The sequence below is a fragment of the Echiichthys vipera genome (genome assembly GCF_963691815.1).
Source record: "Echiichthys vipera genome assembly, chromosome: 5".
Taxonomy (NCBI): domain Eukaryota; kingdom Metazoa; phylum Chordata; class Actinopteri; order Perciformes; family Trachinidae; genus Echiichthys; species Echiichthys vipera.
The window spans coordinates 4,824,716-4,837,314 of NC_139830.1; the positions used below are offsets into that span (position 1 = coordinate 4,824,716).

Sequence of the window (12,599 nt, forward strand, 5' to 3'; positions counted from 1 at the left end):
GCCTGCTCGCCCGGGACCAACGCCGACGCCGTTACAGCACATTTACATAAACATCACCTCTTTTTACATCTCATTAGCATAGACAACACATTAACATGAAGGCAGCAGCGAAGGAGGGATAGATAAATGGATGAATGGGGAGGAAGGGAGGAAACACCAAGGAGGAGATATCATAGTGTGCTGAGGGAATGGAGATGGCCGTATTAAGTACCAGAGGAAACATTTACAGATGTGTTGTTGGTTTTATAACTCCAACAACGTTTCCTTTCCGTCCTTAAGGGCCAATTTGTCCTGTTAGATTTTCACCATTTTCTTCCTCCACTTAAGTCCCTTCTCCCCTGTGCTGCCTTTTCCTTTTTCTTTTTCGCTTTAATCCGCAGCTGCACAAACAGGTCGCTTCCAAAATCAGGGATCGCAATGTTCAGGGTGAGGTGAATCTGCACTGAAGCAACTTTAACGCGCTCGTTCGTTCCGTTGACCAGCCTCGATTGGGCTGAACTTTGAGGGAATTGAGAGTTTGAAACAGAGGAAGCTACCCTGTTAGCTGTTAACGAATCATCCAAAGTATAATCTGCTCCACGAAAGATGCACAGTTTTCAATATCGGTATGTACTGAAGAAGTGTGATGCTTGCTTTGTCCAGTTAGTGGCTAAGCTTGCTAGCTTGGCAAGCTATCGTGGCAGCTTAGTGTCAATACAGCATGTTATAGCCTAGCTAGCGTCAATTTACAGTAGGTTACCAGTTATCCCCACAGGAACTATCCACGCCAGCAAGCTTCAGGGGCCACCTGATTTTGGCCTTTCCATGGCACCATTGGCTGTGCTGATTTGCGTTACCATTACCAGTACAACAGCGCGGAGATGGGCCTTCTCCTGAGTAAGGCCAGAGCACTCCAGACCCGTCTCCAACTGGTGACAACTGCCCTTCACCCCCTCAAAAAAGTGTGTTGCAGGACTCAACTTGGCGAGTTTGTGCAGCAGAGAGAAAGACGTTCTTTAAAAGTGTCTGTGTTCAGCTCTCAGGATTTCTTCAGTAGATGTTAACTGAATCTCTGTGGTTTTAAGGTTTAATTATCTTCTGCTTTTAGATATCTGCTTTATTTTTACCCTATTCATTTTTGGGTTCAGCCTTTAAGTCTGACCCAACACCCTTTCAAAATACTAATTCAGTCAATTCAATTCAATTTTATTTTATTTATAGTGCCAAATCATAACCAAAGTTATCTCAGGACACTTTACAGAGTAGGTAAAGACCACACTCTATGACTTATTTATGATTTACACAGACCCAACAATTCCCCCGTAGAGTACGGTGGAGACGAAAACCTTCACTATAACAGACAGGAACGTCAGACAGACCCAGCTCTGTGGAGGACGGACATCTGTCTTGAAGTCCAAACACTCCGTCGAACAGAACAAACAACAACAGTCGAACCTGTGAACTCTTTTACGATCACTTCTTTCTTCAGTGAGAAGAACGATCTGAAGCTCTAAACAAAGTGTCCAGTGCCGATATTAACAGCTAGATTATAGCTAGTTAACTGCACATTAAAGTGGCCTCTTTTGCACATTTACACTGTCCTTTTGCTTTCAATGTGTCCTCCTACCTTTTAAAAAACCCTTCCTGTGTTCTGTACTGTGCATAAAGTTCCTAACTTTACATAGTGTGTCGCCCCTCCCTCTATCTTTCAAAGTTTCCAAAAGCAGAAGAGCTGAATGGTCAGATTTGCCTATCTATATTAATTCTAATCTAATTAAGATGGTGATTTAAAACCCAGCCAGGCGTTTCTAATTGAATCCCCCTCCTGCACGCGTGAAGCTACATAATAAATGTGGGAGCACATACACACCAAAATGGGGATTGGCCTCATTGGCATGACTGTGCAGAATGCATGCTTTAATGGTAGGCTCCTTTACCCTTTACACCCACATATAGCTGTCACCTTGCATAACGAATGAGGGGCTGATTTGAATAATTGGGCTTAAGGTGGGAGCAGTTACAGAGAATCTGCGCGGTTAGTGATTTTCCCTGTGTGTGTGTGTGTGTGTGTGTGTGTGTGTCTGTGTGTTTCTGTGTGTGTGTGTGTGTGTGTGTGTGTGTCTTTGTGTGTGTGATATCATTGTGCCTACCTCCTGTGCTTATTTCCAGCATAATCCCACAGTTTTACTAATGTATTAATTTTCTGATACTCTTCTTTTAGAAGAATGTATGAAAAATTACGTATTGGTGACTTTAGTGCCCCCTGCTCCTGAAGTTATATAAATGAGATGACCCAAAACAAACGTTACCTGCTGAGGTGTAGGGAAAGATTGTGGTTTATATTAAAGTTACCGTTGACTTTCAATTTCACATGACCGTGAACGCAGCTCTGCCAGATGAAAGTCCCGCATTTGACCCATCCCATCACCCCCAGAACTTCCTCCTTAAGCTGAAATTTTCTTTTAATACTCCTCACTGTTGTAGCTATGTATACTCCGTCATCTTAAAGCACTGCGGTCAAACTAAAGAAGATAAACGGCCTTCTGATGACACTCATTAAATCGTCTGACCACGGTTGATTGAGCTAGAAAAAAATAACATCTCCGCTTGGGCTTGGAGAAAAAAATCTGTGGTACAAACAGGCATGGAGTTTAAGAGCGCACTCACACTGTCCTTCTGCACCGCGCCCCGGGCTTTAGGGTCCTTGTCCCCCCTCCAGGCCCGTTTGTACTCACACTACCTGGTCCTCGGCGAATGCTTCTTGCTGCCTATACGTCATCACGCCGTAACACGTCACACACATTGATGACGTCATCGCGATGCGTCACTTTGTTTCCAGATCTTTCCATAGACCTCTGAGTTTTTGTGCGTCTTGTCGACTGTTTTTGAATCTTTTCATCGACCAAATCTGCAGTAAACACTCCACCTCCGCATCACACCAACGTGAACCTTTCACCGCCATTGTTTGAAATGTCCGCGCATGGTCCCTCCTTTTTTCTATGTCCGAACAAGCGCACATAAATGACGTCAGAACCGCCGTAGGCCTCGTGCTCGTACACGTGCAAACGCGCTCTACAAAAGCCCACCTCTCTCAGGCGGGCCGTGGACGGCCAGCTGGCCGCAGTTATGCAGTCACACTGGTCAAACGCACTAGGCTTTAGCCGAAAAACCTGTTTTGGCCCGGTGCAGAAGGACAGTGGGAGTGCGCCCTAAAAGACTTGAGGGTTTACCAGACAGAGACAAGCTAATGAACGTCTTTCCAGTTGCATTGTGGGATGTGTTTGATATCCAGTGTTTAGCAGCTCCGATTGAATCAATTTCAACTTTTTTTTAAGGTTTCTGATTTCTGCTATCAGTCGTTTTAGTCCCAAAATAGTCTTCAGACCCGAAATAAACACAAGTACACTCACCCGCAGTTAAAGGAGCTAGCCAAGGAACTAGATGTGCTGCGTATCCAAGGCAACCTAAATTAGTCTCAGCAGGTATATGTGGGCATTATGTCTCTTCAAGAGGAGAGAGGGAGCATGCATGAAAGAGAATGGCTAGAGAGAGAGAGAGCGGTGGATGCAAAGACGGGAACGAGTGTGGAAAGGAGGAGTGTAGGGCAGCAGATGAGACCTGGGGAGGGAAGAGGGAAAAGATGAGAGGTAAAGTCAGAGGTTGAATGTGATTAGCAGAAAGCAGGAGAAGAAGGAGAGAGGGAGAGAGGGAGAGAGGGAGAGAGGGGTGATTGGATCAGGGAGGGGAGGGACGAAAGGGAAGAGTGGTGCAGAGGGTGAGTCAGAAGGCAATGAGAGTGATTGGGAACTAGCATGCTGCTTATTGCATGCCATGAAGAATAAAGTCAGCAACCAGTCTGCAGGGCCCCCGTGTGTGTGTGTGTGTGGTTTATACGTTCCTGCAGTAAGTTTTAGTGTGTGTGTGTGTGTGTGTGTGTGTGTGTGTGTGTGTGTGTGTGTGTGTGTGTGTGTGTGTGTGTGTGTGTGTGTGTGTGTGTGTGTGTGTGTGTGTGTGTGTGTGTGTGTGTGTGTGTGTGTGTGTGTGTGTGTGTGTGTGTGTGTGTGTGCGTGCGTGCGTGCGTGCGTGCGTGCGTGCGTGCGTGCGTGCGTGCGTGCGTGCGTGCGTGCGTGCGTGCGTGCGTGCGTGCGTGCGTGCGTGTGTGTGTGTGTGTGTGTGTGTGTGTGTGTGTGTGTGTGTGTGTGTGTGTGTGTGTGTGTGTGTGTGTGTGTGTATGTGGAAAAGCTATTAAGCAATAACCGCACTGAGCTAACTAAATTACATCTTCAAAAAAACAAGATTACACACAGACACACATGGACACACACACACACACACACACACCCACACACACACACACACACACACACACACACACACACACACACACACACACACACACACACACACACACACACACACACCATGTTTAGAAGTACAAAAGAAATCATGTCTGCACACAGGCATGCTCTCAGACACAAACTTGCACACTAACACTTGTACATTGACTAGTGGATGACAGAAGGGGTCCAAGAACACAGACGGCCCGTGGGTGAGATGACGCACAAGCGTGAATAGACACACACACACACACACACACACACACACACACACACACACACACACACGTTTACATAAACACAAGCTAAATATACACATGTACGGAGCCTGTTTGTCAGAATTGTCACATAACTGTCTGTGTAGAATCAATGGATGTGTGTATGTGTATGTGTGTGTGTGTGTGTGTGTGTGTGTTTGTGGATGTGTTTGTCACAGCTTTTGCCAGCAAGTGTGTGTTAGACAGCTCCTGAAGGTGTTGATTGGGAAATGTGTGTATCTGCATTTTCTCTCTCTCCATCTCTGCAGTATTTATCCCAGACCTCCTGCCCTCTCTCTCTCTCTCTCTCTCTCTCCGTCCGTTCTCTCGTCTGTCACTCAAACTGAGGTGTCAGTCTCGCCTCCTCTTTTATGTTGTAGAGATCTTTTTTTTTTCTTTTACATTTTGGCCGCTTACCCACCAAGTATATATCTGTGAGTCCTTGGCTTTGGCGCTCTGTGCTAACGCTTCAAAACACTTCTTTAATACCTAAAAGTCTGTTGTGAAAATAGTTAATTTGCCACTAAATGATTGTATTAATGTGATAGCTGAAAGTACTTCAGCCAGTGATCCGCTGGTAGTCACTGGACTTGTGTAATGTGATGCAGATTGGAGTATTGGGCAGCCATGGATTGGTTACTGAACGGGGCTACCGGGCGCAGGCCCAGGGGCCCATAAAGTCAGGGGCCCTGACTTATGAAACGTTGCTGCAAAAACCCCACAAAATGATCACAAAGAGCTGCTAAATGACCACAAGTATACACAAACCTACCAAAAATGTCCACAAAGAGACAAAATAAATATTAAAGGGATGCAAAACGACCTAAAGAAGATTCAAAATGACTAGAAATAGACACAAAATGACCACAGAGAGACAAAAATGGTGACACTGACACGCAAAATGATTAAAAATAGATGTAAAGCGACCACATAGAGACAAAAACGGCGACAAAGCCACGCAACATGATTAAAAATAGATGTAAAGCGACCACATAGAGACAGAAATGGCGACAAAGACACGCAAAATGATTAAAATTAGATGTAAAATCACCACAGAGAGACAAAATGGCGACAAAGACACGCAAAATGATTAAAAATAGATGTAGAATGACCACAGAGAGACAAAAACGGCGACAAAGACACGCAAAATGATTAAAAATAGATGTAGAATGACCACAGAGAGACAAAATGGCGACTAAGACACGCAACATGATTAAAAATAGATGTAAAACGACCACATAGAGACAAAACCGGCGACAAAGACACGCAACATGATTAAAAGAAGACGTAAAACGACCACAGAGAGACAGAAATGGCGACAAAGACACGCAAAATGATTAAAAATAGATGAAAAATGACCACGGAGAGACAAAATGGCGACACAGACACGCAAAATGATTAAAAATAGATGTAAAACGACCACATAGAGACAAAAATGGCGACACAGACACGCAAAATGATTAAAAAAAGATTTAAAATGACCACGGAGAGACAAAATGGCGACAAAGACATGCAACATGATTAAAAATTGATGTAGAACGACCACATAGAGACAAATACGGTGACAAAGACACGCAAAGTGATTAAAAATAGATGTAAAACGACCACAGAGAGACAAAAATGGCGACAACAGAGAGGAAGAAAACACTTTCTTGCCTTTTTAGTTCTGGTCCTTTTTTTGGTCAGTTTCTGTGTCATTATTATTTTGCATTCAGCTTTTAAGAGAGCAAATGTGCAGCTGCAGAGGGTAAATGGAGGGACGCTTGCTCGGTGATAGAGGATGCCAGAGAAGTTGGCAAACCCTCCTCCTCTTTCGGCCATCATACTTTAAAGGAACAGTCTCCCCAAAAACTACAGATGAAGGTAAAATGATTAACAAGCATAAAGAACAACCCCCGAACGGTCACCTTGTTCTCCTTAAAGAAAATACTCCGTACGCTTCAAGAGCGGTGGATAGATGATTTTTTGGTACTTTGAAATACATAAGGCTGCTACAAATTACAATAAATACATAAACATTGGATCTACTGTATATTCTGCAGACTAACAGAAGGAGCACCCCTGCAGAGGAGAGAAGGGAAACAAGGACAGGCCCGGAAGAGAGCGAGCAGTGTTATGAGTGTGTGTGCGTGCGTGTGTGTGTGTGTGTGTGTGTGTGTGCGTGTGCGTGCGCGTGTGAAGGGGTTTGGGGTCTTGTCTTTATAAAGAATGCTCTTCCTTCTCCTGGAGTTATTAATTAGTGTTAGTTACTGGCATTATTTATCGAGTAGAGTTAATTGATGGTGATGAGGACAGGCCCGGAAGAGAGCGATAGGCATTATGAGTGTGTGTTCTTTTGTGGGCGGCTGTGGCTTGGTGGTAGAGTGGGTCGTCCTCTGTTCAAGAGATTGGTGGTTCGGTCCACATGTCGAAGTGTCCTTGGGCAAGGCACTGAACCCTGAATTGCTCCCTGTGCTGCGCATGGCTGTGTAAATGTGGTGTGAATGGTTAGATTAGATGGTCTGTAGGTGTCCACTGCCATCAGTGTGAATGTCTGTGTGAATGGGTGAATGTGACAAACACTGTGAAGCGCCTTGAGTAGTCAGATGACTAGAAAGGCGCTATATAAGTACGAGTCCATTTAAAAATGATGGTCTTATTAAAATCCATAACCCTAAAACACTTGTTTTAAAATAGTTTAGGGTGGTTTGATAACTGACTGTAGGATTCATTTTGTGGAAAAGACACAGATTGAGTCGAGAACTCGTGTTCTTTCACTAATTATGATTTGGAAAAATGAGCTCTCTATGTAATGGAAGCAATACGGATCATTTGTTAATGTGTTTTACAGGGAACATAAAACATCGATTCAATAAAAACAATTATTTTATGCATAAGTAACTGTGTATGCATGTCTCATACTGAGTGTCATACAGCATATTAGCCGGGAATCTGAGTTTCCTGCTGCTTGCAGGTGAGTATAGCGTGCATACGCGTGTGTGTGTGTGTGCTGCAGTGCCTCCATCTGCTGTGACGTGTTGTTCATTCCATACACACTCAGTGTAGTAGATCTCTTAGTCTTCATTTCATTGTAGGTGATATTTTCAGGACAGAAGATGACGATACACGTCCGTCACTTTCTGTCCGTAACATAGTGTCACGTGATAACTTCTGCTGGACGATATCAATCATATCAATCAAGCATATCAATATCAATATGCATCGGAGGTCGCTGGATTTCCATCCTAGCTTTAATCCTTTATTTAACGCTGAATCAATCATCATTTGAATATGATGTTAATACAGACATTAAGTGATATTGATAGGGCTGCATCACCTAAATTATATTAAAGGAGGTTCCTCTGAAAATCAGTAACAACTCGTAAACTTACAACACGACTAAACTCCTTCCTTCAGTCCTGCAGTTTCTTTGTTGCTAGTGTGCTTGTATCAGATACCGCTGATTAAATAGAGTGGATTATTGCAACATGTTCACTGTTACTCAGCATTTAAAAAGCTGTTGGATGGAAACACAGCAACTGTTGGGGGGGGGGCAGTGTTGCCAAGACTGGCTACTGTAGCCAATGCTGTTTGAACTGTCCAAACCTCTGCGCCAGTGCCTGGGTCATGTAGTTCTAGTATGTGTGTGTGTGTGTGTGTGTGTGTGTGTTTTGTAGTTCCTAACGTGTTATGTTGTGTCCCTGCCATCCCTGCAGTCTGCACGGTTCGCTGTCAGAAGTTCCTGATCTCGCGGGTCGGGGAGGACTGGATCTTCCTCATCCTGCTGGGACTCCTCATGGCCCTGGTCAGCTGGGTGGTGGACTTCTGCATCGCCATCTGTCTACAAGGTGAGGGAGGGAGGGACGGAGGGAGGGACGGAGGGCTTGGATTTCGTAGCTATGGTTTGCGGGCATGTAAAGGATGAATGGATTGAAAGAAGGAGGGGAGGAGTTACTTGTGATGGATGATCCATAGACCCAGACAGGAAGGAAGGGAGAGACGGTTTGGAGAATAAGGAAGGGGGTGAAAAGTTGAGTTACGTGCCTGAAGAGAAACTAGGTTTATTTCAACGTGCCTGACAGTTATTGTTCGTCTCTCCTCTCCAACATAAAACCAGAAAAGCAGAATTAAGACATAACATCCTGTGTGAGACCATTCAACATTTTTTATTGCAGTGAGTTCTGGAAGATAAACTCTTGAGACCTTTGTGTAACATTGCAATTAAATTGGATTTTTTGTATTTTTCAATGACCTGGCGCTCGTAAATGGGGAACGATTGAATCGAGCCCTAGGGACGAGCATTGGACATGAGCGCAGAAGACATGAGATAAGATATAAAACAGCTCTTAAAGGCAGACGCTACAAGTGAATAGCTAACTAATATATATTACTGTGAAACGTATTAAAATGGTGTGTTTAAAGGGACAAATTACGCATTATCTTGTGTAATATGTGGTATTTGAACACACGGTATTTCCAAAACAGAAATGTGAACATTGGATAAAGTCAGGTTCAAATTCCTCGTTTCATTAAGTTTAAATGTTAAACTCAAAGGTTTTTACAGAGGGAAGTGTTGATGTGGCTTCACTTCACACTATCACTCTATAATACTGTCAATAGCCTTAAGAAGAAGAATGACTTTATTTATCCCGCAACGGGGAAATTTAATTTTTTCACTCTTATTATTAATCATGTTACACACACACAGGCCCGAAATACACACACATGCACAAACAGGACCTATACATGCAATTAAGGAGGGATGTCAGAGCGAGGGTGCTGCCAGTGACCCGCGCCCTGAGCAGTTTGGGGTTTGGTGCCTTGCTCAACCAGGAGATGAACTGGCACCTCTCCAGACACCAGTCCGCGCTCCACACATGGACTCACCTATGGACTGAGCTACTGCCGCCCTAAATGGGAAGAAGGAAGGAGGGATAGTAGAAACAAAGGGCTGATAGATTAAGTCAAGGTGGATCAAGGGATGGATTGAAGGCGTCTTATGGCTTTAATCATTCAAGTGGAAGGTGGAAGTCAGGAAACTGAAGGTGGAGATGGTGTGATGGTGAACGAGGGAGTGAGTGAACTCTTCATTCCAGGAAGACAAAAGTAGACGTCGTAAAAAAGATTAAAGCGAGTTAGAAACGCTGATCCTTAAGGACCGACGCTAATTCAAATGGATTTCTCAGTGTGTGTGTGTGTGTGTGTGGGGGGGTGTTTGTGTGTTCAAGGAGCAGTCTTGTCGGTTCCTGTTATGGTGTACAGTTCTTTAAATTGGATACAGAACACGACTAACATCCTGTCGTGATGATACACACAACAACACACGTTTCCCTGCCTTTAAATGTTTTATGTGACAGCGCTCCTCGATGTGCATTCAGCATTTAGTTTGTGTGCGTTTCAGTTTCTCCTCACAACATCTTTACTGTAACTGTGAATGTATCTCTTGCAAATATACATAAAGCTGTTTGTGAAGGTTGCAGTACATATCCCTACACGCACAAACTCTTTCTTACTGTGTGTGTGTTCTGATAAACTCGTATACGCATTTTCCAATAGTGATTTTGGAAGCGGAACAACTCTTGTATTTTGTTTTGTAAATTGGATTGTGGTTTTCATGTGTGTGTGTGTGTGTGTGTGTGTGTGTGTGTGTGTGTGTGTGTGTGTGTGTGTGTGTGTGTGTGTGTGTGTGTGTGTGTGTGTGTGTGTGTGTGTGTGTGTGTGTGTGTGTGTGTGTGTGTGTGTGTGTGTGTGTGTGTGTGTGTGTGTGTGTGTGTGTGTGTGTGTGTGTGTGTGTCCACAGCACAGAAGTGGATGTACGGTGGTCTGGACAGTAACGTGTTCCTGCAGTATCTGGCCTGGGTCACCTACCCTGTGGTCCTCATCACCTTCTCGGCTGGCTTCACTCAGATTCTGGCCCCCCAGGCTGTCGGTGCGTCCAACACACACACACACACACACACACACACACACACACACACACACACACACACACACACACACACACACACACCCCGAGCACATAGAACATACATACAAAGGTGTAACAGAATCACATTAAAGTACGTTGTTGTACGTGGTTACAATCGAGTAATTGTGCAGCGCGATTGTTTGATTATCAAACATTTGCTGGTTCTAACTTCTCAAATGTGACTTTTTTTTTGTTGCTTTATTTCATTTCAAATTGGGTATTTCTTTGTTTTATTTACTGTTGGTGAGACAAAACAAGCTCTTTTTGAGCATTTTTAAGTATCTATATGTTTTTTAGACTAAACAATTAATGAAAAAATGGCGTCAGAGCCGCCATAGGCCTCGTGGTCGTGCGCACACTCGTGCTAGTACATGTGCAAACGTGCTTTACAAAAGCCCACCTCTCCCAAACAGCCCGTGGACGGCAAGCCAGCTAGTGGTTCGGTTGCACTCACACTGGTCAAACGCACTAGGCTTTACCCGTAAAACCTGTTTGGGCACGGTACGGATGGACAGTGTGAGTGCGCCCAAGTCTAAAAATTACTGAAAGTAGACTTTGAGTTTGGGTAGTTCAGGGTGAGGGGCCTCTAATAATAACAATGATAATAGTCATAATAATCCTTCCATGCACGGATGCCACCCTGTGTTGTAATGAACTCATAAACACCGCGTGTAAGTGGGAGTTTGCTGCAGTGCAACTCTACTGTAAATCCCCCTCTGCGCCTCTTTAGGCTCTGCTTCTTCCCCTGGGGAGCCTCCTCTTCTGCTTCAGTGGCAGATAAAGGAAGGAGGAGGAGAGCATAATTCAAAGCTGTAGTATGCCGTAAAATCCCGGTTCAGGTTCTTCTGCATTCAGCGGAGTACTCCATCAGGTGCCCAAAGTCATTTCTACTGCAGGAGAAGCAAAGACTCTGCTGTCACTCTGAGTAACAGAGGCCAGAGAGACGGGCGTGCTCCTGAGGATCTGAGCTATAATTCTGCGATCAGTGAGACACACCTCCTTTTCCCCTCACTCCTCACCTCACTGCATCACTGTTTTCACACCGTTAAGGTGGAGGGAGGAGGGACGGGGATTTTCCCCACCTTACTATGAAAAAAAAGCAAGAATTTGCCGTGGCAGTCATCTTAGATAGATAGATATTCAGATAGATAGATAGATAGATAGATATACAGATAGATAGATAGATAGATAGATAGATAGATAGATAGATAGATATACAGATAGATAGATAGATAGATATACAGATAGATAGATAGATAGATAGATAGATAGATAGATAGAAAGATAGATAGATAGATATACAGATAGATAGATAGATAGATAGATAGATAGATAGATATACAGATAGATATACAGATAGATAGATAGATAGATAGATAGATATACAGATAGATATACAGATAGATAGATGTATAGATAGATAGATAGATAGATAGATAGATGTATAGATAGATAGATAGATAGATAGATAGATAGATGGATAGATAGATATACAGATAGATAGATAGATAGATAGATAGATATACAGATAGATAGATAGATAGATAGATAGATAGATAGATAGATAGATAGATATACAGATAGATAGATAGATAGATAGATAGATAGATAGATAGATAGATATACAGATAGATAGATAGATAGATAGATATACAGATAGATAGATAGATAGATAGATAGATAGATAGATATACAGATAGATAGATAGATAGATAGATAGATAGATAGATAGATAGATAGATCGATAGATAGATAGATAGATAGATAGATAGATAGATAGATAGATCGATAGATATACAGATAGATGGATAACTTTATTTATCCCGAGGGGAAATGAGGTCATCGTAGCAGCGGTACAGAGCAATCAGAAGTACAAAAAATGAAATATAAAATACAAAATATGAACAACAATAAAAGTACAGTATCACAGATAAACACTATATTACAATGTGCTATGTGGAGTTTCATGTGCAAGAGAGAGAAAGGTGCATTTCAGTGATAAGTCACGTCGAATAGTGTGAGTTTATTCCCTGAGCGTTGCTGTGCAGCGTCGTAGAGTCTGATGGCAGCAGGTAGGAA

General features: G+C 43.2%; 1 protein-coding gene across 4 annotated transcripts in view; it reads left to right on the forward strand.

Moving 5' to 3' along the window:
• Positions 1 to 12,599, forward strand: part of LOC310947256 (chloride channel protein 2-like) — a 177,887-nt gene that overhangs the window by 80,707 nt on the left and 84,581 nt on the right. For all 4 annotated transcript variants that reach the window (XM_083914027.1, XM_083914029.1, XM_083914028.1 and 1 more), the window contains 2 exons: positions 8,269 to 8,400; positions 10,353 to 10,481. In XM_083914027.1, the coding sequence (XP_083770153.1) occupies positions 8,269 to 8,400; positions 10,353 to 10,481 (261 nt within the window). The remainder of the gene's footprint in view (positions 1 to 8,268; positions 8,401 to 10,352; positions 10,482 to 12,599) is intronic.